Below are 22,659 nucleotides of genomic sequence, written 5' to 3' on the forward strand. Positions count from 1 at the left end.
ATAGGTCCTGTCCACTCCTTTCACAGAGGCAGGAAAAACAGAACAAAGTGGAGCTGACATCTCATTTGGGGTTATCACGACGTCCTGGCAGAGGTGTCAGAACTAGGACACATGCTTAACTGCAGGGCCAAGGGTGCAGCTACTGCTCATTGAGCAGGCTGCTGGGGACCCAGCTTTTGTAGCACCCCAAAATCCTTTGGTTTAGGGTTCTGAGTTGTGTGAGAAAGTGGTGTATGGTCACAGTAAAAGGGAGAAAGGGTGGGCAATGCCAGGTAGTTTCATTGGGCATACACAAGCTCTGCTTTAATGTCTTAATGAGACACTCCCATTGAATAGGAGCCCACTGCCTAGCCTCAATAGGGTCTGAGGGTCTCTAGACATGCAGACATGAGGAAAGGTGAGAAAGAGCCACAGCTCCTGGACACAGAGTTGATAAATTAATGGAAGGGACTCAGGAGCCCCCTGCAATTCCCTGCTCTACCTGCCTGTTCCTTTTAGCAGCTACCAGAGGCCCACTTCTGAACCCTGAATTCACAGTCCCCACCCCAGCCTGCGTGGGGCACTTTTTTTTTTTTTTTTTTTTTTTTTGGTTTTTTGGGCCACACCCGTTTGACGCTCAGGGGTTACTCCTGGCTATGTGCTCAGAAATCGCCCCTGGCTTGGGGGGACCATATGGGACGCCGGGGGATCGAACCGCGGTCCGTTCCTTGGCTAACGCTTGTAAGGCAGACACCTTACCTCTAGCGCCACCTTCCCGGCCCCGGGGCACTTTTCTTATTTGAGAGCAGAGAGGCAGAGGCAGAGGTGCGTGCCAGATGTGACCCAGGGTTCCCACATGTAGAGCATGTGAGGCAGTCCTTTGAGCTTCTCCCAACACCCCTGCCCAGGTCAGAGCAGTACTCACGGTCCATGGGGATTTCAATGGCCGCACCCAGGCTGAGGAGGCAGAGGATGCCAGTGGCAGTGCAGAGCCAGGGTGGTGGCTGCCGGGCCATCCTGGGTACCTGCTCCTGCTCGCTGCTCCCCCGCCTGCAGGGTCTGACCACCTCTGGCTGCTCCAACTCCTCAGCCTTCCCAATAGAGGTCAGCTGTGAAGAGAAATACAAGTGAGTTTTTCTTCAAATTGAGGAGGTTCTATCAAGGCCACAGAGCTCCGAGGGTCCCATAGTCACATACAGATGTTCTAGAACAAGATATCTATCTCTATATCTCTATGATTTTTGAGTCACGTTCAATGGTGTTCAGGAGTCATGCCTGGCTCTGTGCTCAGAAATTATCTCTGGTGGTGCTCAGGGATGATATGGGATGCCGCAGAAGAAACCTTGGATAGGCCATGTACTAGGCAAGCACCCTACCTGCTATACTATTGCTCCGACCTTAAAACAAGATTTCTCATTACATAACATCACCTTCCATGATGTACTCCTGGAGCCAGCAGTCTCTGTGTGGGAATCATGGGGCATTGATGTTGGGTTAGCAACATTGATGCCTCGGCCCTAGATGAATTAGGACTTCTCAAACTGTCTCTACTCAAACTGTCTCTACTCATCACTCCTGCCTGAGAAATGCAGCCCAAACAAGCATTGCCAGAAACACCTGGATTCGTGATACAGTGGACTTTGCATTAAGTGTTGGTCAGTGTTCAGATACTTGAGCTGTTGCCAAATGTTTCATAACCACCCACCTCACCCCCACATGCACACCCAGTGACTTGACAACATATGACGTCGAAGTGAGGCCTAGACGCCAGTAGAATCCACTCCTGCCACCTCTCTTGTCTCTAGGACTAGAGAGATAGTACAGTGGCACGGATGCTTGCTTTGCACACAGGTTCAGATCCTGGCATCCCAAGCCTGCCAGGATTATCTGAGCACTGCCAGGTGTAGGCACACTTTTCAAAAGTCTCTGTGTCTACTAGAGGGTGCCCCAGCAGCTCCCCTCCCTATTTGCGTCCCCCAGTTAGAAGGAGTGTGGCCCTACATAGAATAGTCATGAAGAGCCATGTTCCCAGCAAGAAGTCCTCCATCCTCACAGCTCCATGCAGTTAGCTTCACAAGACTTGGGTTGGGCAGGGAGGCTGGAGTGCAGTCTAGCAGGCCTCATATCCACGTGGTGGGGGCAGTCAGAGAAGTGGGCACTGTTAACTGAATGCTTTCAGCAGATGGCCTGTGTGGGTGAGGGAGGTAGTCTCTGGTGCCTGTACTCTAAAGGTAATGGAAGTGCCGACATGATGACAGAAGACAGGCCATCCTGGGCTGGCAGGAAATAAACTGCCTTTACTTCCTGGTCCCCTTTACCTGACCAAAGATTCACTCCAGAATTTACAGTAGGGTGTTAGATGCTAGACAACTGGCTGATCCTGTAGGAAAAAGCTTTTCCCTCCTAACTCAGCTGGTTTTAGATATAGTCAGACTCTCTGTTCAGCCAGAAGTCAAAGTGAAGTCAGGTCAGAGGATTGCTAGTAAGCAAGTTCTCCAGAACACTCCAACCTCCTAAATGAACAGATAAATGGACAGATGGACAGCCTTATGGGATGGACACAGGCCTATTTCAATACACAGAATAAAAGCTGTCCCCACTGCTATGAACTGTCTGGTCCTCACTGGATTCTGAGTCACTTAAGCAATTTCTTTCCTGGTATCCAGGCAAAATCCAGGACCACAAGTCTCTCACTACTTGGCCTACAGCCTCCCTACTCATTGCTCCACCATCTCATACCTGATACTGAAGTCAAGGTTAAGGTCTTAAAGTCCTAAGATTCCCCCTACTTCTTATCCTCAGGCTCATTCTGTCAAGCTGTGATTTCTAGAGAAAACAGATGTAAACTCCTGCCCAGGTCACTGTTGCCAGTAGGTCTGGATCCAGCATCACTGCCAGGGGGCAGATATCACCTACTGCCCTGGGCACAGCCAGCACAGGCGCCTCTTTTCCTTCCTTCCTTCCTTCCTTCCTTCCTTCCTTCCTTCCTTCCTTCCTTCCTTCCTTCCTTCCTTCCTTCCTTCCTTCCTTCTTTTTTTTTTTTTTTTTTTTTTTTTTTGCTTTTTGGGCCTCACCCAGTGACACTCAGGGGTTACTCCTGGCTATATGCTCAGAAATCGCTTCTGGCTTGGGGGACCATATAAGACACGGGGATCAAACCTAGATCCGACCTGGGTTAGCCACGTGCAAGGCAAATGTTCTATTACTGTGCTATTGCTCCAGCCCCAACAAGAGCCTCTTGACTTCGTGCAAACTGCATGCCCCTCAGATTATCGCTGATTCCCGGAGTTTAGAACACTCACTTTCCCAAGGACTTTCAAGGCCTGAATCAAGGTTTTCAAGCCTTGCATTGTCCCATAGAAACCACCAGGTGGCGCTGGAGAGCACTGGTTTTGGGCCCAGGCAATAGACTACATGGCTGCCCTAAAGGGTACAGGAAAGTCCTTCCCACACAGACTTTGCATTTTGGCCAGAAAGTCCCCAGTTTCCCCAGAGGGTGAAGTGAGTAGAAGATAACTGGAGGAGAGGTCCTGGGGCAAGGAGTCCTCAGGGAGGGCTAGGGTTTTTCCTCATTGCTGTTTCAGGGCTCTGGTGTCCCCACAGATCCCACAGATATTTCTGGCATCCACTTAGAAGAAATGGGTCCTGGGGATAGCTCAGCACTCGTGGAGAACTGGGGAAGGCCCTATCTGAACTCTGTAGTATCACCATACTGTTTGGTTCAGGAGCTGCCAGAGAGAAACATGAAAGAGGCAAGCTTATTCTGGGAATTTGGGCAGAAACAGAAAGGCAGAAGCTAGTCATTAACTAGACACACATTGGCACGAGAAAAGCCCAATTATTATTATTTTTTTAACCCACGTTTTAAAAACACAGTGGAGAAAGAACAGAAACAATTCCACTTAGCTGTTTGACAATTCACTCTCCTTTTCCTCTGAAACCTAATTTCTCTCCCAAAATCTTGTCATCGTAAACAAATTAAAGTATATGTAGTTTGATGCATATCCCTGAATTTTCAGATGAGATCAGAGCACAGGAAGTGGTCAAGCCAGTCTAAGTTCTCTCCCTGACTGTCCTGCAAAGCTTTACCAGAAAACTGGAATTCTAGTCCAGAGCTTGCTTCCCCACCTAACTTCTCTGTCCAACACAGCAAAGCTGCTCTTCAGAAAAGAAATGCCTGGTTTAGCAATTCTTCAAGACACTGATCACAGATCATTTTTTTTTTTTAATTTGCTTGTTTTTGAGCATCACTTCACACAGTTTCTCCTGTTTAGGAGAAACAGTTTCTCCTGTTTAGTTTCTCCTGTTTAGATTAGGAGGACCCTATAGGATGCCAGAAATTGAACTCAGGTCATAACGTGCAAAGCAAACACCCTATCCCCTATACTATCTCCCTGACCCCAACAACTTACAATACAACCCCACAGTTCTCTTAGTTTTCTGCCCTAAAAGGTACAAACAAGTGCTCAAACACACATAGACAGTCAACCCAACCCAGTCTACAGTGTCGCAGCAACAGCCCAGAATGGGAGTCTGCAGTGGTCATGCTGCTTGCTGGGTGTATGGTGAACATGTCTAGGACCTGCTTTGCAGTCAAGAAAGGAAGGAAGCATTGATCCCTACCTAAAGCCTTTGTCGTGGCTCAAGTGGCAGGAGCCTATGCAGGACACATAATGAATGATCTTCAGATATTCCCAAATAGGTTATTAAGCCAAAAGAACAACACAGGCTGGTAGTTGAAATAGAGTGGACTGGAAGCTGGGACTCCAGCTATGGGCCCATCCTAAAGAGGGAAATTTCCCTCTGTGAAGGGAGCATGTGTTAACTCACTGTCAGGGTCTGTGAATTGTACAGCTGCACTCAGACTATAGCAGAGGGGCTGGAGCAATAGTGCAGCAAGTGGGGCACTTACCTTGCACACGGATGACCTGGTTTAATCCCCAACATCTCATATGGCCCCTGAACCACCAAGAGTAATGCTTGATGACCAGGTGTGGACCCCCTAATTTTTTTAATGCATTAGAGTGAGGAGGGAGAGACTTCCAGGCCTCAGAACCCTCCTGACACCAGGGCGAGTGCTATGGGTGCTCACTAAGAGCAATGGATCCATGCTGCCTATTTCCTCCAATCCCTGGTGCACAGCCCAGGGGTATCTCCTGGCCCTTCCCAGGAGGACAGGCCAGATTGAACAGTCTGGAGGGATGCAGGAGGAGGAGATCGTCATGATGCAGCATCTTGGGAAGACAATAAAAGTCTTGGATAGGCTGGGGCTAGAGCGGTGGCACAAGTGGTAAGGCATCTGCCTTACCCACGCTAGCCTAGAACAGACCGAGGTTTGATCTCCCAGAGTCCCAATTGGTCCCCCAAGCCAGGAGCAATTTCTGAACGAATAGCCCAGGAGTAACCCCTGAGCATCACCGGTGTGGCCTAAAAACAAACAAACAAACAAAAGTCTTGGATGGGGAAAAAAGGAGAAAGAGGCTGCAGAGGAGCTGTACCACAGCCTTTGAGAGCAACCTATGAGGGCTCAGTTTCCACTTTCAACAGCCCCTAAAAGGCAGGAGTCACTAGGGCCTGCAGGGAAGAACAGACTCCAGCCATCCTGCCCATCATCAGACTTTGGACACTCCTCACATGTTGTGTTCCGTTTACTCCTTTATTGGTAATGTGTGTATCCTGAAAGAGCTCCCAGAAAGAGAAATTTATTCCCATCCCCTTATCCCCTTGTGTGTGTGGGGAATCTTGGTAATATTTATCCGAAGCAAATAATCCACACAGACAGGAGGGTAAAGGGGTAAAAAGGTTGGATGCAGAGAGTCCTTTGTCACCCTACTACCAGCTCCATAAACCACCTGGAGCCAGCCAGTAAACTCTTCCAAAAGACCCCTAAACACCTCGCTCCCAAAGTATTTATTTGGCTTTCAACAGCGCCCCCACCTGGAAGGTCAAGGTGGGACAACAGGCAAAGAATAATCTTATGAAAATGTTTTCATATACAACACTCACACACTGCAAACACAAGGTATGAAGAATCCTTTTCTGTAGGGTCCAAAAGTTCAGAGGTTCTTAAGACTATAAAATACATGGAGAAGGAGCGCTACTGCAAGAAAGGACCAGGAAGGAGACAAAATAAAGCTAAAGGAGAAATCTGGTATGGGAGACTGCTATAAACTGATTAATTCTATGATTAATTCAAAATTTGTAGATCTGAAATCTCTCTCTCCCCACCCTCTTTCAAACACACATTTCTATGGAATGAAAAGAAAAGGAAAAGGGAACAAAGCCACCAGAATCAAAATGTTCTGCTCTGTGACCCTGTTTAGTAGAGTCCAATGGCATCTGGCCAGTGAGCCACTGACAACGTGCACACACCAGACAACTGGAACCAACTAGCATGTTCTAAGCAGGACCAAAGGACACAACTTCTGGGGTCCTGATATCTCAGGCCTACAAGTGGGAAATGCCTTTTTCACTCTCATCTTTGCATTTCTCAGGCTCTTCAAGTACACTGGGACAAGCCTCCAAATTCAAGTGCTCTGAATTTGCAAGCTGGCTGGAAGATTTAATTTTCAAACATCTATCTGAAATGGAGCCTTTGTCATTTTGGGGGTAAGCAGATTGTTGGGTGCAGTTGCTTCTGAATCAGTTCCTTGAGTTCAAGATCTTGGAGATGGAGCCAGAGGGGTCCTTCAATAAACTAGGTATCTCAGGCAGGCACTGATCCCCTCCAGAGGTTTGTTTATTTTCTCTGAAAATGAAGGCACCGCTAACACACATTTCTGAGCAAGTATCTAGTACCAGGATGCCGCTAGTTGCACTCACAGCAGGATCTAGGGTGAAGGCTGGTTGCCATGATCATTGTGCTGTTGCCTCCTGAAAAGGGAACAGACAGGCTACCTTCTCAGTCACCAGTGACCTCAGAGAACTGCTGTGACCACATTGCTTCACCATTTTCCTCTTTCTTGCTTTGCTTTCCTTCCCTAGGCTGGGGGCCCTGGAACTGCTTCCACAAGCTGTGCTGGCAGACAGAACAAAAGGCCTAGGGCTCCTCCAAGCTGTCTCCTAGGACTACCCAGCCTTCCTGCAGCCCCTCGTGGGCAGGCTACACCATGGTCATGATGCATCTGAAGTAAAAGGGACTCAAGACTGGGCCTGCTCTAGTCCGTCCAGCAGCTGGAGCGGCATCTATGGGCCCCCAAACTGTGGTCAGGCCCTGTACTGCCTCCCTGGAGCAGGTCAGGGATGAGGTTCTGCTCTTAGGGAGCAGAACAACCCCACTGGGAAGGTGAGTTCCACATGAGCACTGGAGGAAGCAGTCACCCCACAGAATGTTTCCAGTGGCTGGTCCTCCAAATCTCAATCACCAACATTGCTTTTTGAGGGGAGGGAAGGCCACAGACACTATGCCACAGCCGGGCCATGGAGCCACCTAAAAGTACTATGGAAAAGGTACTAGAGGGTCCTGGAGAGATAAGAGGGCTTGAGTGAGAGGCTCAGGAAAGGTAGCCTGGCTGTGATTCCAGAACTAGACAGAACAATGGCTGCAGAGGTGGAGGAACAGAGCAGAGAGGGGTTTCAGGACAAAGGACACAAGCCTAGAGGCAGACGGCTGGGCCATATGTAAGACCCTACCTCCACATGTTCTGTCATCCCTCAGTGCTTGTGGCAGGGTGCCAGGTGGAGCCTGTCATACATGATCTCAGGTCCTGGACAGTGGGGCATGTATGTGACAAGGCACTATCAGCTCTCAGCAGTGGGTGAGACAGGCAAGGCAAGTCTGGAGATGCTAGAAAGTCCATGGCCACCTCAGGGATATCGCCTTCAGAGGTATCATGGCCCCTGGATCTAATCCAAAATGTTGGGGTACTGGAGCAGGAGATGTATACAGCAGATGGGGCATTTGCCTTGCAAGTGGCCAACCTGAGCTCAATCTCTGGCCTCTCATATGGTTTCCTGAGCACTGCCAGCAGTAATTTCTGAGTTCAAAGCCAGAAATAATCCCAGAGGGCCATACCTGGCCCTCAAAATGTTGGGGTGCTAAGATAGAGCTAAAAAGCCCTTAAGAGTCTTCTAGTGGCTCTGGGCCCTTTGCGTGAGCAAAGGGGAAGGAAGGGGCAGGTCTAACACAGAGGCTCCCTTTCTCACCCCAGTGCCAGATCTGTTTCACAGGCTCAGTTCTACTCTGAGGTTTGGCATGAGGTTTTAGTGAAGAAAGAATTTTGTTATAAAACAAGGAACTGGGACCCTGTAAGCAGTGGACCAACTTTCCAGACAAAAGTCCCCTGCCCCACTGGCAACATAATGTGGGTACAGTGCCAACTTGGGTGAGCAAAGTGCACCAGGCCTAGGTCACAGTGTCTGTAGGCACCTGTACCAGCCTCCTGCCTTCTCAGGAGGAAGAAAGGCCAGTTCAGGAACTGGCATGTGGCTGCTTCCTCTCCAGGCTGTGAGGGGTTTCAATCTTTGACACTCTACCTCTCTGTGCCCCCTAACTCTTCTGCCTTTATTCTTCTATACCAGTCCCTCCTAAAGGGGCTTCAAAAGCACCCCCTATCTATTTCCCTGCATCTGCCCACTTCCTCTTTCCCTTTTGGCATCCACCTCCCTGTTATGGGATTTTATTTCTGGGTCTGAAAAGTCCTTGCTCACTTGCTGCCCCCATGCCCAGACACATCCCAACTGGGGGATAGGACAGAGGAATCAGTGGCCTGCCCTCTCGGCATACTTAGGTTATGGTCTGCTTCTGACAGGACTCCCACAGGTCTCTACCAGCTCACCTAGATCAAGTAAAATCAGGCCACTGGGTGCCCCAAAGCAGTCCAGGAAGGCTGGCTGGGTGTTTCTCTGGGATGTGTGTTCTGGCTGCTTTGCTGTGAGACTCACCAGCTCACAATGAGCAGCAATTCTGGGGTCCCTTTGAAGTGTCCTCAAACAATCTTTATACAAGCTGCCCTTTTCCCTTCACTGCCTTATCTGTGCTCTCCCTCATCCAACCTGAACCTCTAGACTCAGCGGGTCACACACATGCTAGGACATGTAAACTAAGGCTGGGTTAAGCTCTAGTGCTCCAGTGCTCAAACATTCCAAGGTGCTTCCAGTGGAGACAACTGACTGACTACCCAGCTTCGGTACTTTCCAGAGATCTGGAATGGTCTCATTCAACACACACAAGGTCCACCCAGTGGCCAGGAACCAGAGATGTGCCCAGACTTGTTTAGCCTAACACCTCCTGTGCAAAAAAAAAAAAAAAAAAGACTTAACACCTTCCTGTAAATCTGCCTTTCTTTCATTTTATTAGGTATAAGAACTCCTTATGTCAAGGAGTGGCACAGAACCAGACTTCAGCAGCTTGAATACTGCAGCGATGGCAGGAGGTAACTTCCCCTGAATCATGCTGTGTGTCTGTGTTCTCCTCTTCTAGAGTTTGTAAGTGGCTTTTTGGATTATCTGTCATCCTGATAAAGCTGTAGCTATCGCAGTTGTGTCTTCTAAAGTTCCTTGGCTCTAACTGGATCTGACACGGTGCCGATGATGCCAGGAGAGGTGGCAGGTCCATCACAAAGCATGAGATAGATGCTTTAGTTTCTGAAATTGTCCCTTCTGATGAACAGCATTTTCACGTAGGGTTCTTGCCTTTTTTTTTTTCTTCTGCAGCTGCATGTCCTTTATTTTGAAGGGATGGAGGAAGTTGATGTAGCTCAGAAAATCTTGAGTTTATGCATGGAACCAAAATACACTAGATGCGGGTGTTAGGGTCAGAGGCTTAAAGGGCCTTTATGGAATTCCTGAGATCTGATGGTCTTAAATGTGAACGTCTTCATTACTCTTCACTACTCACGTCTCTGGAACCTGCATTTGAGTGCTAACTTTCTCACTCCTTCTTGGAATCTATGTTTCCGGGTAGCACTTGTAGTGCTGAAATGTTTCTGGAACCCTCATTCATTGGCCTTAGTGTATTTCATTTCATATTGAATTTTTCTTGACCTTCCCCATTCTGCACAGCAGTGGGTAGAGAAATATTGATCCTAGTCATTAAATGCACACCAACTACTGCTTGCAATTGGACACTGCCTACTTGGTCATATAAATTTCTTTCTTGCTTAAGTATCTGTAGGTTGGGTTTAGAGCCACTTTTGTTTCCCTGTTTTCTGATAAGGCCCACTGGCTTGCAGAATGTTCTTTGTTTGGGGGTCACATCCTAAGGTGTTCAAAGGCTACTCCTGCCTCTGCACTCAAGAATCACTTTGGGGGCTGAAGAGATAGCACAGCTGTAGGGCGTTTGCCTTGCAAGCAGCCGACCCAGGACCAAAGGTGGTTCAAATCCCGGCATCCCATGTGGTTCCCCCATGCCTGTCAGGAGTGATTTCTGAGCACAGAGCTAGAAGTAACCCCTGAGCACCACTGGGTGTGAAAAACAAACAAACAAACAAACAAGAATCTCTTCTAGCAGTGCTTGCAGGATCATATGGGATGTTGAAGATCGAACCTGGGTCAGCCTTGTGCAAGGCAAGCTTCTTATCCCCTGTACTATTGCTCCAACCTGCCCAGGGTCCTCAGGTGAGCAATTCTAGAGGCTGTGCCTAGCGTATAAAAGAGGTCAGAACTAGTCAGAACAACCCACAGAAGGCGCTCTCTCCCCTTCCCCACTTCTCTCTGCTCCTTTCAACCCCAGGGTGGCATTGAAGTCTTCAGAGTACCTCTGAGGTCCTGCCCCTCCATCTCAAGTTTCTGTTTTTGTTGGTGGCCCACACCTTCAGTCATCTGAGTAGACTCTTAGGAACAATCTTCACCCAAACCTTCATGCTTCATGCACAGCTCCATCCAGGGTCTCAATCCCCCTTAGACAACATGTCCCTAGTCAGTAGTCTCCCACTCTTTTTCCATTTCTTTTCTTGACTAACTGATCATGTGGTACTCTATTCTGTCACCAAACCACCTGAGATCTATCCCAACTCCCTACAGAGCACCTTGCGACAGGCCCCAGCAGGCTGGCCCACCTACTCAAGCCCGAAGGCTTCTTGAATGGAAAGTGATGTTGTGCTCTGGATTTGGAGCCTTTCTGTTGGTCCTGTCATCAAAACTGCTTGGTCAGTAAATCCTTATGCACCCACCCCGCAACTGTGTGAGCTCCATCCCAAGACAATCCTCAACCTCCAGTCTTCAGCACTGATTTAGGACTGAAACCATGCCCAAAGAGGGTGGCAGCCCTTTGCTGCAAAGGTCAGCAGGATGTTGCTTCGGTCTGTCTCTCTATTGACAAGCTTCTGGCATCCTGACATAGGAGTGGAGGACAAGTGGGGGGGGGGGTGTCTGGGGTGGGAGTGGGAGTGAGTCCTGAGGGTAGAATATGGGGGTATCCTGAGGGTGGATTTGGGCATGTGTCGAGGGAGTGAGGGGTCTCCTGAGGGTAGAGTGTTGAGCTTTCCTGAGGGTAGGAAGTCCTAAGGTTGGAGCATGGAGATGTCCTGAGTTAGGAATGTGGAATGTCCTGAGAGTGGGATGTGGGGTGTCATGAGGGTGGATTTGGGGTATCTTTAGGGTGGAGTATGGAGGTGTCCTGAGGGTGGAGTGAGGGGTGTCCTGAAAGTGGAGTGTGGGTTGTTCTGAGGGAGGAAAGTGGGGTGTTCTGAGGGTGTAGTTGGGGTGTTTTGAGGGTGGAGTATTGGCCCTAAGAATATGATCCATTTACCCCAAGGGCAATGCCATTCCACAGTCTCTTTGCAGAATTACTTGAGTTCAGGCTCCAGAAACTGGACACACTTTTTTGCTCATGGTCTGTGTATCCTCCTGTCTGGGGCTCATTCACAGCCACTCAACCTACAGCGTGTTCTGGTTCCAGAGTAAGCCCCAACCTTTGGTCTTTGGAGCACTCCTTCCTCTCCCTGGAGCCCATCTGTCTGGGCCAGGTATTAAGAGAATGTGTTGAATATCTTCCCAGGCTCCCTGAGAGCTGGAGAGAGATTCTGAGTTAAAATTAGCAAGAAAGACCTGATCACTGGGCGATATGGGTGGAGAGAGGAAGGATCCCTTGAGGCTTTGGGCAGGGAAACTGGATTAGGGAGGAGCTAATATTTGTCACCAGGAATACAGAAAGGGCTTTGGTTGGGGAGGGAGAGAAGGAGGATCCCAGAATTGAATTTGGCCAACTTAAGGCGGGGGGTTGGGTGGGGAGGAGGGAGATTTGGGACTTGGGTGATGGGAATGTTGCACTGGTGATGGGTGGTGTTCCTTTTATGACTGAAACCCAAACACAATCATGTATGTAATCAAGGTGTTTAAATAAAAAAAAATTAAAAAAAAATGTTTCAGAGCCACGAACAAAACTGTCCTGCTAGAAGCTGAAGGCTGAGCTCTTGAGGTAACAAAAAGGGATCCAGCACCACTCAGTGCTTGCTACTAGGCCAAGGTACCAGCAATTAGTTCTCAGCATAATCTGATAAGTGACTAGACTAGTACTATAGAACTGACTAAGGAATCCATTCACACATCACAGCTGCAGGATTTTGTGGAGGAACAGAGATAATAAAAGTCCATCTGAGTCAACTCAACACCACCAGTCTGCATTAAAAGAAAACAAACATACATGATTGGGATTTACTACTTCAGCTCCTGGAAGAGCCTGGCAAGAAATAAAAAGCTGCTGAAAGAAAAGAAGAAATGAGGCACAGAAGAGGGAAATTAGTAGAGGGAGTGGGTAAGCGTCAGGGATATAAGATGTAGAAGAATCTAGAAAAAGATCTAGATGCACAGTACATGGGATCAAGCTGGAGATTCTCTGAGTAATAGGCAAATAGTCTCACTTAGCAGAAACTAGGGACACAGGCATAATGTTATTCTTAAGGAACATGTCCCAAATACAAACCAAATAGCTGCCAGTAATTTATCCATGAAAAGAAAGCAGAGCTAACTAGAGCAATAGCACAGCAGGGAGGGCACTTGCCTTGCACATGGTGGGCCCAAATTTGATCTCTGGCATCCCATATGGTCCCTTGAGCACCTCCAGGAGTAAGCCCTGATCACCACCAGGTGTGCTACCCCCCAAATGAAATAATTAAAAAATAAAAATAAAGGAGAGCAGCTTAATTTAGCACTGCAATAACCACATTCTCATTCTTATTTTTTTCTGGAGGAGTTGATAAAATTCCAATGAAAAAACTCAGTCTGGGGCTAGCCTCTGTCTGTCCTGGCAGGAAAAGTGTTTGAGGAGTCGAGTGAAAGGACAAGGCACTCACTCCAGAGGAAAATGGGCCCTTCCAGTAGATTCCATCTGCATAGGTGAGTCAGCCCCACTCCCAGCAAGCCACTCCTCTGACAAATCCTTCAGCTTCAACACCTTTGCTCAGCTTTGCAATCCCCTTCTCCAGGGCACTAGGTGGTGATTCCTTCATGCCTGCCCAGCCCTGAGTGACCCACGATGCATCCTGATGGTGGAGGGCTGCCTTTTGTCAGGGAAGAGTTGTGTCCACGTTGCCTCCTCTATCAGACGCTCAGCCTTGGAACTCAGAGCACTGGCCTTGCCTCCCTCTCTGACAGTCAACATTCCTGGGGTGAATTCCTTATTCCTGGATCACCTGATGGTTATAAGCTGCTATAAATCCTTGGTTCAAGCACACAAGCAAGCTGGCTGTTGAACCATGAAAAGAACAGAATAAATTACCTAGTAACAAAGGGATGCAGAGGCCTTTGAAATGGAGCCTGTTCATGTCTCTCTCTCCCTCTCCTCCCTCTTTTCCCCCCTCTCTCCCTCTCTTTTCCTTTTTCTTCTTCTCTCCCTGTCTCTCCTCCCCCTCCCTTTCCCTCTCTGTTCCTCCCTTTCCCTCACTCCCTCTATTCCTTTCTCATTTTCTCTCCCTCTCTCTCCTTCCTCTCTCCCTCTTTTTCTCCCTCATCCTATTTCTCTAATTTTCTCTCTTTCTCTTCCCCTCTCCTCTCTCTTTTTCTCTCTCTCCCTCTCCTCTTTTCCTCTCTCCCTCCCTCTTTCTCTTTCTCCCTCTCCCCTCTCTCTTCTAAAATCCTTCCCCTAGTCCATGTTGGGCTGTTTTGACTATCAAGGCCATGCTGCTTTCTCGGCTCCTCAGACAGACTCCAGAATCCAGGCTCACAGCTCCAGGCATTAGCCTCAGAATGGCCATTCCCCACTTCCCTTCCTGGTACCCCCATCCTGAGTGTTGCCAGGGACACAACGCTGCCCCCCACCCTCCCCTGGACTCTGGTGTCCATGGCCACAGTCCCTCTTGCCAAGAAGGGAAGCAACAGATGGTGACCTGAGCCCTTCACTTGCAGGCACCGACACCCCAGAGGGTTTCCTAGGAAACTCAGAACTGCCCATCCCTGCCACAGCCAGCGAGGAGATGCAGGAAAGGAAGGAAAGAAGCGGGGATTCTGGAAGAAACAAGATTGGAGGGAAGAAGCAGGGAGGGGCTCCCTACCAAGCAAGGTGAGACAAGAACCCGATCTCACTCTGGACCCCATGGAATGAATGATCCCATCTCGGCCACTTGGCATCCACCTACCCACCCAAGACTCCCACCTCCCTCTGAGATCAGGACCCCAGTTACAAGGAAGACATAGCACAGCCTGGCTGGCACATATGCTGGCACACTCACCCGATGCTGCAGTAGAAAGTGTGAACTCCCCCACCCGCATGTGGTGGCACCAGGCAAGGCTGGTCTCTGAGCCAAGCAGCTCCGCTATGGGATTCCAGCCCCCCTCCCTCCTGTTCTCCTCCTCAGGGCTGGGGGGCTCCATCTGCTGGGCTGGCTTTGATCGGGTTCCCTTTCATTGTCTGGGAGGAGGTCCAAAGAGCAAAATGCTGGGAGGAGTTGGGGGGGGCTCTCCCCAATTCATCACTCAGTCTAGAGGTCATAGGGGCTCTTGGCAGGCCTAGGTGTGGGAGCATCAGGGTCAGGTGCTGGAGCAGAGAGGGATACTAGGCTGAGGATTAGGGATTTAGCTCTGTGTTCTTGCTCAACCCCCACAACTAATCTGTAGGTTGAAACTTGATCATTTGTTAAATTGGGGAAGGGATCTCCCCTAAGAAGGTAACCGATCAGCTGTGAACCCCACTCTCACACCAGGCTCTGGAATGGAAGGGCAAAGCACCCATGGGGCACATGGCACTCAGATGCTACCAGGCCCGGGTGCTGTCTCCACAGTGGGAGGATTCACACTGCAGGCCTCCAGGCCTAGATGTGGCCTCCTTCCTCAGACCTCCATCCAGGATCAAACTGGGTCAAACTACCTGCCTCAGGGCATTTGCCTCACATTCTTTTGAAAATATTGGGTGGGGGGGGGGAGAATATTTGGGGAGGTCTCCCAAGCAGTGATGTGGGGAGCTAAGGACACCTGATACTTCACCAACCTGGTCAGGTGGGTAGTTCAGTTCTAGGCCTCCAAGATATCAGGCAACAGAGCCTGAGACACTGCACATGGCCCCTAAGCACTAAAGTTTTTCTTTTTTTTCTTTTTCTTTTGGTTTTTGGGTCATATCTGGTGGTGCTCAGGGGTTACTCCTGGATATGCACTCAGGAGTCATTCCCGGCTGTGCTCAGGAGACCATATGGAATGCCAGGGATCAAACTCAGGTCAGATGCAAGCAAGGCAAATGCCCTACTCACTATGCTATCACTCCAGCCCTTTACTGCAGTTTTTCTTTCTTGTCCCCTCGTAATCATCTGCAGGGAATGGTCATGTGTATGATTTAGAGGAATTGGGATGTGACCTCACCCTTCTCTTTAACCACAGGCCAATTGGGGCTCAGCACATCCTAACCTGGCACAGCAAAGATGCCCAAATGGATCACTGACACTCAGCACTCAGACTAGCAGACAAAAGCCATTACTGGAGCCCTGTCAAGCCAGCACCCCAGGGTTCTTGGTGGGCTGTGCTTTCCCCCCTTAGCATTGTATTCAACCATACTTGGGGCAGGACAGAAAGCACACAGTAGAGAGACTATTTTGGAACACAGGGACTGTTGCACCAGGGCTAACTTGACTCCTGCCTGCACTGTGTGGCTGTGTGACTGTGGAGAATGCTCAGCACTGAGGGCTCCCAAGGGGCACTGTGGGGGTGGGGGAATTAGCAAACTACAGTCTCAGTCCCAGCAGCCTTGGGATGGATGACCTGAGAGGGAGAGCAGGAAAGGGGACTCCACTTCCCACAACCTCTCTATGGAGTCATGCCTGGGTGCTGGGCTGCACTTCCTCCCTAAGGAAGAAAGTTTCACAGTAACTACCGTATTTTCTGGTGTATATGACGACCCCCTAATTTTACAGTTAAAACATAGGTTTAGGCCTATATTCGCTGTATAAGACAGAACGTTCCTGTGCTGCAACTGTATGTACCACAGTGAGCCAATCACAACAAGCAAAGGTTCAAAGGTTATACTGTATTAGACTTCCTCTCTGACTCTGGCCAATCTGAGCAGACTTTTTACAGTGTAGCTTTGGGTACAGAACATTGTATAATATGCATGCATAAAAAGTCTGCTTGAATTGGCTGAGTTAGAGAGGCGGTCTGAGCAGCCTTGCAGTGATTGGTGCAGTATCGAGTTGGAAAATTCATTTTGTGGCAATATCCAGATGATTTTCGTTTAGTGGCATATCGAAACGTTTTTTTCGGGTTATACTAGGTGTATAAGATGACCCCCCAATTTTCAGTTGACTTTTTTTCCATTTCAAAAATTGTCTTATACACTGGAAAATATGATGGATGCTTTTCTTCCCAGTTGGAGAATGTGAACATCCACACCCCCCTTTATATGGACAAAGAACACTCCAGGGGTGCAGATAGTCTCCCTAGGGTCCTCTGGAGAGAAGCTCAGAGGAAAGCTAGAGGGTGAACAGACCATACTTCCATGATCTCAGGGGAGAACAAGAGGAAGGACACTGTGGGAGAGAAGATGGAAACAGAAGCAGAAAGGCTGCCCCTATGAAGGACCTTTGGTTCCATAGGGGAGACTCAGGATTACCTTCTGACACACCAGTTCAAAATCTGGGCATTGAGCAGATATGGCCACATAAAAATCTATACTATACAAGACTGTTCAAAGGAACCTAATTCCATCTGGGAAATAGAAGAAAGGACAAAAACACGTGCTGGGACTGTTTGACCCAGCACTGCAGAGTACCCAAGACTAGGCAAAATTGACCTGCTAGCACCAAGGAGAGAATCACCACAGAGCACAGCCAGCTGTGACCCCAAAACAAAAACCAACAGAGTATGAGTCCACAATAGCCAGAAGCATAAATATCCCAAATGCCCTTTGGCTGATAATAAAAAAACGTGGCCTCCATTGAATGAAATATTGTTTGTAAAAGGAACAAAAACACAGATATATGTCACAGTATGAATAAACCTTAAAAACATCCAGTAGAGGAAAAAAGATATCAAAGACACAGATTATTTGATTCTGTGGATGTAAGATGTCCAGGCACAAAGTCTTAGAATAGAAGATGGTTAAGGTAAAGAGTGCCTGTTAGGTATATGGAAGGTCTTTATAATATTTCTCTTCAATATCAGTTTCCCTGCCTGCTTTCCCACCTACAACCTTCCAGGTGGAAGGCGCTGTTGAGATCCTAATAAATAGGTGTCAAATTAGGAGGTCAGGATCTTTCGGGGGTAGTTAGCCCCAAAGGGCTCTGGCCTTTTTGAGTTACTAACAGGCTGACAAAGGATTCTGCATCCAACTTTCTCACCCTTTTTACCCTCTTGTCTTGTGTATTATTTGCTGTGGATAAATATTGCCAGGATCGCTTCCCCACCCTAGGCGACAGGGGAATGGGAAACTCTTTCTGTTCTGGGAGCTCTTTGAGGATCCATCATCGGCCAGTCTAGGAGAAAATATAACCCTATAAGTGCCCTGTAATAGGTGGGGGGGGGAGGAGAAGGAAGAGGAGAAGGAGGAGAAGAAGAAGAAGAAGAAGAAGAAGAAGAAGAAGAAGAAGAAGAAGAAGAAGAAGAAGAAGAAGAAGAAGAAGAAGAAGAAGAAGAGGAGGAGGAGGAAGAGGAAGAAGAGGAAGAGGAGGGGAGGAGGAGGAGGACAGGGGGAGGGTTGGAGGAAACTGGAGACACTGATGGTGGGAAATGTGCACTGGTGAAGGTGTTGGACATTGTGTGACTGAAACTCAATCATGAACAACTTTGTAACTGTGTATCTCATAGTGACTCAATTAAATAAGTTATATATAAAAATAAGAAAAAAATGTGACTTTATGTAATAAAGGAAAAAAGTGCTCTCAATTTAGTTCCAGCTGCCCAGCTGTGACTAAGCAAAGCACCACTGAGCAGTGCAACTTTAAGAGGAGCATTATCTGCAGCAAAAACTCATATTCAGTGTCTGGAGAAAATTGAGCGAATGATTAAATCTATGAGTGCAAATGGTCAAAGAAGTCATTGAGTTTACTAATGGGATCAAGCAAATAGCTTGTTAAATTTACAAGGGTTATGAAAAAATTCTAAAAATTTGTTAATTGAAAGGGAAAATTTAAGGAAGAGTGAAGTTTAGGGGTTTATCATTTTACTATGTTGAAGGCTGACTTAACACACACAGGTGCTGAAGTGACAGTACAGCAAGTAGAGCATTTGGTTTGTTGTGGCCAACCTGGGTTCAATTCCCGGCATCCCATATGGTTCCCCTAGCCCACCAGGACTGATTCCTGACCACAAAGCGATTCCTGACTGAAAAGCTAGGAGCAACCCCTGAACTTTGCTGGAGCAAAACCAAAACCAAACCAAACTCCTCCCCCCAAAACACACACACACACACACACACACACCCCAAACCAAACTCCTCCCCCCAAAACACACACACACACACACACACACACACACACACACACACACACACACGGATTGGATTGAAAGTACAATGGTGTTTTTCCTTCCTGGGAGCCGGGAGTCTAGCAGCATGGGGCTCGGCAGGCCTCCGCTATGCCAGAGGCCTTCTTAACCAGGCCTAGTGGGGGTGCGGGACTTGGGTAACTCCAGCACCCCTCAACCACCTTGCTCCAGATCTCCAGGGCTTCCCCGGGCCACATGCCTGGGCTAGCCAGCGAGTTGGGTCCCTTGGCGTAGCTTGAAGGTACCCTAGGCTTTCCCCCATTATCCATTCGGCTCCTTAGGGAAGGTCTGGGTGGGGCTCTGAACTTCCGACCTCCCAGCTTCTTGATGAAGTCACTGGTAATCTCTTTCCAGTCTATATTTTCAAAATCGTGCAGGGGCGATTAATAGTACTCACTATCATTGAATTATGTTTTTATGTATGCAGAATGCCCATTTTGTACTCTGCCCTTTTGCATACCCCTACAAAAGATCATTTTTCTCTTTAACTTCCTTAACCCCTATCATCATTACTCCTCATTTACCTTTTTTATCTTAAGTACTGTAGAGTCCTAAGTCACAGACCAAAGTGGTGCCCTGGAGTTAACACCCACCCAACTATTTCAAAAGGCATAAAAAGGACACGTATGTCTTTTCAACATTTTATGGGTGTTTTCTTTGATGGCTATAACTTTTGCTGAATATTTTCTTATACAGTGACGATCCGCCCCCTTTTTTTTTATCTTCTCTTTGTGAACTGCTCAATATGGAATTTGGTGTGAAAGAATCCCTCAGTTTAATGCTTATGTTTGAACCAAGTCATGGGTATTGTTGGACATGTTCTTACACCCCCATATACTCTGATAACACCACGTGGTTTTATTTCTTGTTTGCTTAGGCACACTAAAACGGGAAAATACTATAATACAAATAAGTTCTTATCTAATAGAGATGGGAAAACACAAATCTTGTAGTGCAATGGGACCTTACACCCTGAACATTGACATAAAGACCTGGCACAGGCCTCAGAAGAATGGGCATTCTCCATTCACCCCTGATCTAGAGAAGACATCTACAAAACATCCAAGGTTGTCTATAACATCACCTGGAGGCAATCCTCTACCAGGGAAGACCCTACAGCTGCTCTGACATCGACCAACTCAAAAGAAACTTCCCTTAACACTGAGAAGACTTAATAACAACAATGACCTGCTTACTGGACAGGGCTTTCTCTATTGCCCCTTATTTGTGAGGTGAAACTAGAGGATACTCCACACCAGCCTGACTTCAATGTAGGATGTGCAGATTCCAGGATCTTTAATACAGAAATCTGATGCCAACAATAGGACTGTGTAAAAAATAAAACTGTATTGGCACAACAGACAATGACTTGGATTGAATAAACTAGTTTGCCTGGAGCCTAGAGTTGGTCTTATGCCAAGTAACTTCAGGGGTAGTGGTCTCCTTGTATTTAGACCAAGGCTATTCCTTTCTATGACCCCCATATTTTGGTGGGCCTATGCAAATAATATTTGCCACTCTAACACCGTTTTTACTGTGCTCTTTTGACTAACCCTTAAAAAAACCTCTTAAACTTTTGATGTTAACTTAAACTAATATGTATGTGCATAAATATATAAAAAATACTATGCCTTCAATGTTAAGGAGTCACATAAATCTCATGGCTTTAGGTTGCTTTGTGTACTGCTAAGAAATGTTATAATGTACTACAATCTGGAGACTTGTGGACAAAGTAATTGTACATGGGTTCTGCCTTATTTTTCTTAATTTTTTTTGACTGTAAGCTCAATATTTAGGCGTCAGCAAGGGGATTTCTTCTGAGAACTCTGTTTATGGTCGATTGTCCTTTCACTGTAACTTTACCTTGTCCTCTTTGCATCATTGTTCTCATAATTAAAAAAAATAAAGAAAGTACAATGGTTAGGACGATTGCCTTGCATGTGGACAAGCAGAATTTAATTCTCAGCATCCTAAATAATACCTCAAGCCTGCCAGTAATTCTTCCTGAGTGCTGGGCCAGGAGTAACCCCTGAGCACTACTGGGTATGGCTTAAAATTCTAAAAAACAAAACCAAAACAAAGAAGCAAAAACAAACAAACAAAAAACAAAACAAAAAAACAAAGGCTAGAGCCAGAGAGATAGCACAGCAGGTCAGGCACATGCCTTACATGCATGCATCTGAGCCAGGTTGGATCCTCAGTACCCCATATGGTCCTTCAGTAAAGCCATGACAAAGCCCTGAGCACAATCCCTAGTGTGGTTCCAAAACAAATGAAATATAAAAACAAAGACCTACTGACCTTTTCTCAAAAACAAAGAGGGAGGGCTTGTCTCCTTTCCCCTCACACCCACACTGAGCAAGTCACAAGCTCCCACACCACCATGGCCCACTGGGGGGGAAGGGGTGTGGGCAGTACAAAGCACAGCCCAGAAGCTCCATCTTCTTCAAGCTGCTCTCAGAGGGTCAGAGGGGTGAAGACCCCACTGACCTTTCTTTCAACACAGCTTCCTCCCCCTAGACGCTGGCCAGAGCCCAGCCCTGTCCTTACTCATGGGAACATTCATCAGGGTTCAGCCTCTGTCCCTGAGGACTGACCATCTGGACACATCTGCTATACTGCTCAGCTGCTCGTTCTGCCTGCATGGGCAAGTCCAAATCATTCTCCTCCTCCTTTTCCTCATCTTCCTCTTCCTCCTCCACAGTCCAAGGTTCTAAAGCCATTTGGAAATAACAGCCCGAGCTCCAGAGAAAAGGAGAAAGGGCAGGACTCTGGTTGCGCGAGAAAGAGATGCTGCAGGTCAGTCCTTAGACCCATGTGGCTAGGCAGGTGAGCAAGTGTCCTCCACATTCTTCCTGGGCTCCCCATGGCCAAGTGTGACAAGTGCCAGCTTAGAGAAGAGTAGGGCTTGACACACTTATTAGAGGTGGGAACCATGCAAAATGGGAGACCTGTCAGACAGGACCTAGAACTAGAACTTCAGGGACAGGTGTCCCCAATCCTCCTGCCTGGGAAAGGACTAGGAGTGAGCCTCACTTCTGCTACATGGCCTCAGCCACTGGCTTCCCCTGAGGTTCAGTCTCCTGGTTTTTTAGAATGGGAACATATACACTTGCCAGGCTATTGTGATGTTCCATCAAATGCATTAGTTTGATTTAAACTATTTTAGATTTGGAGGAGGCACACTAAGCTGAGATCAGGGCTTATTCCTGGCTCTCTGAGCTCAGGGATCACTCCTGGTGGTACTTGGGAAACTACAGGGGGTGCTGAGGATAGAACTCAGGTCAGCTGCATGCAAGGCAAGTGCTTCATTATCATCCAAACTCTGATTTAACAGCGCTCAGGGGTTACTCCCGGCTTTGTGCTCCAAAATCGCTCCTGGCAGGCTCAGGAGACCATAGGGAATGCTGGGGATCAAACCCGGAACTGTCCCAGGTCAGCCACATGCAAGGCAAACGCTCTTCTGCTGGGCTATCGCTCCAGCCCTGCTGATTTTACTATTTTAAATAAACGAATGAACTAGTGTATAGGGACAACATCTAACCCACAGCCTGGCACACATGTGGCACTCAAAATAACTATCCTTTTGCCTGCTCCAAATGACAACTGGTCCTGGTTTGTAAATCTTTGGTCAAGCTGAACCTGTTTTATGTGTCCATCACATCCACAATGCCCATGGTGACAGGGGTTCTGGGCTGGGAGATTGCCACACTTAGTGTGCAAGAAGGTTCGAATACTGAACTCAGGAAAGTGATTCCTGTCAGATTCAGCCCAGTAGCTCTGGGCTCCTCCCTCATCTCACCCTCCTGAGTCCTTTAGCTTTGGTGGTGCCATTTTTTT

At 47.8% G+C, this 22,659-nt stretch overlaps 1 protein-coding gene across 16 annotated transcripts in view; it reads right to left on the reverse strand.

The window, feature by feature from the left end:
* NFASC (neurofascin) overlaps nucleotides 1–22,659 on the reverse strand; it is a 182,133-nt gene that overhangs the window by 56,681 nt on the left and 102,793 nt on the right. For all 16 annotated transcript variants that reach the window (XM_049770601.1, XM_049770590.1, XM_049770602.1 and 13 more), the window contains exon 3: nucleotides 905–1,088. In XM_049770601.1, the coding sequence (XP_049626558.1) occupies nucleotides 905–1,088 (184 nt within the window). The remainder of the gene's footprint in view (nucleotides 1–904; nucleotides 1,089–22,659) is intronic.

Source organism: Suncus etruscus, chromosome 3, assembly GCF_024139225.1.
Source record: "Suncus etruscus isolate mSunEtr1 chromosome 3, mSunEtr1.pri.cur, whole genome shotgun sequence".
In the NCBI taxonomy this organism is placed as follows: domain Eukaryota; kingdom Metazoa; phylum Chordata; class Mammalia; order Eulipotyphla; family Soricidae; genus Suncus; species Suncus etruscus.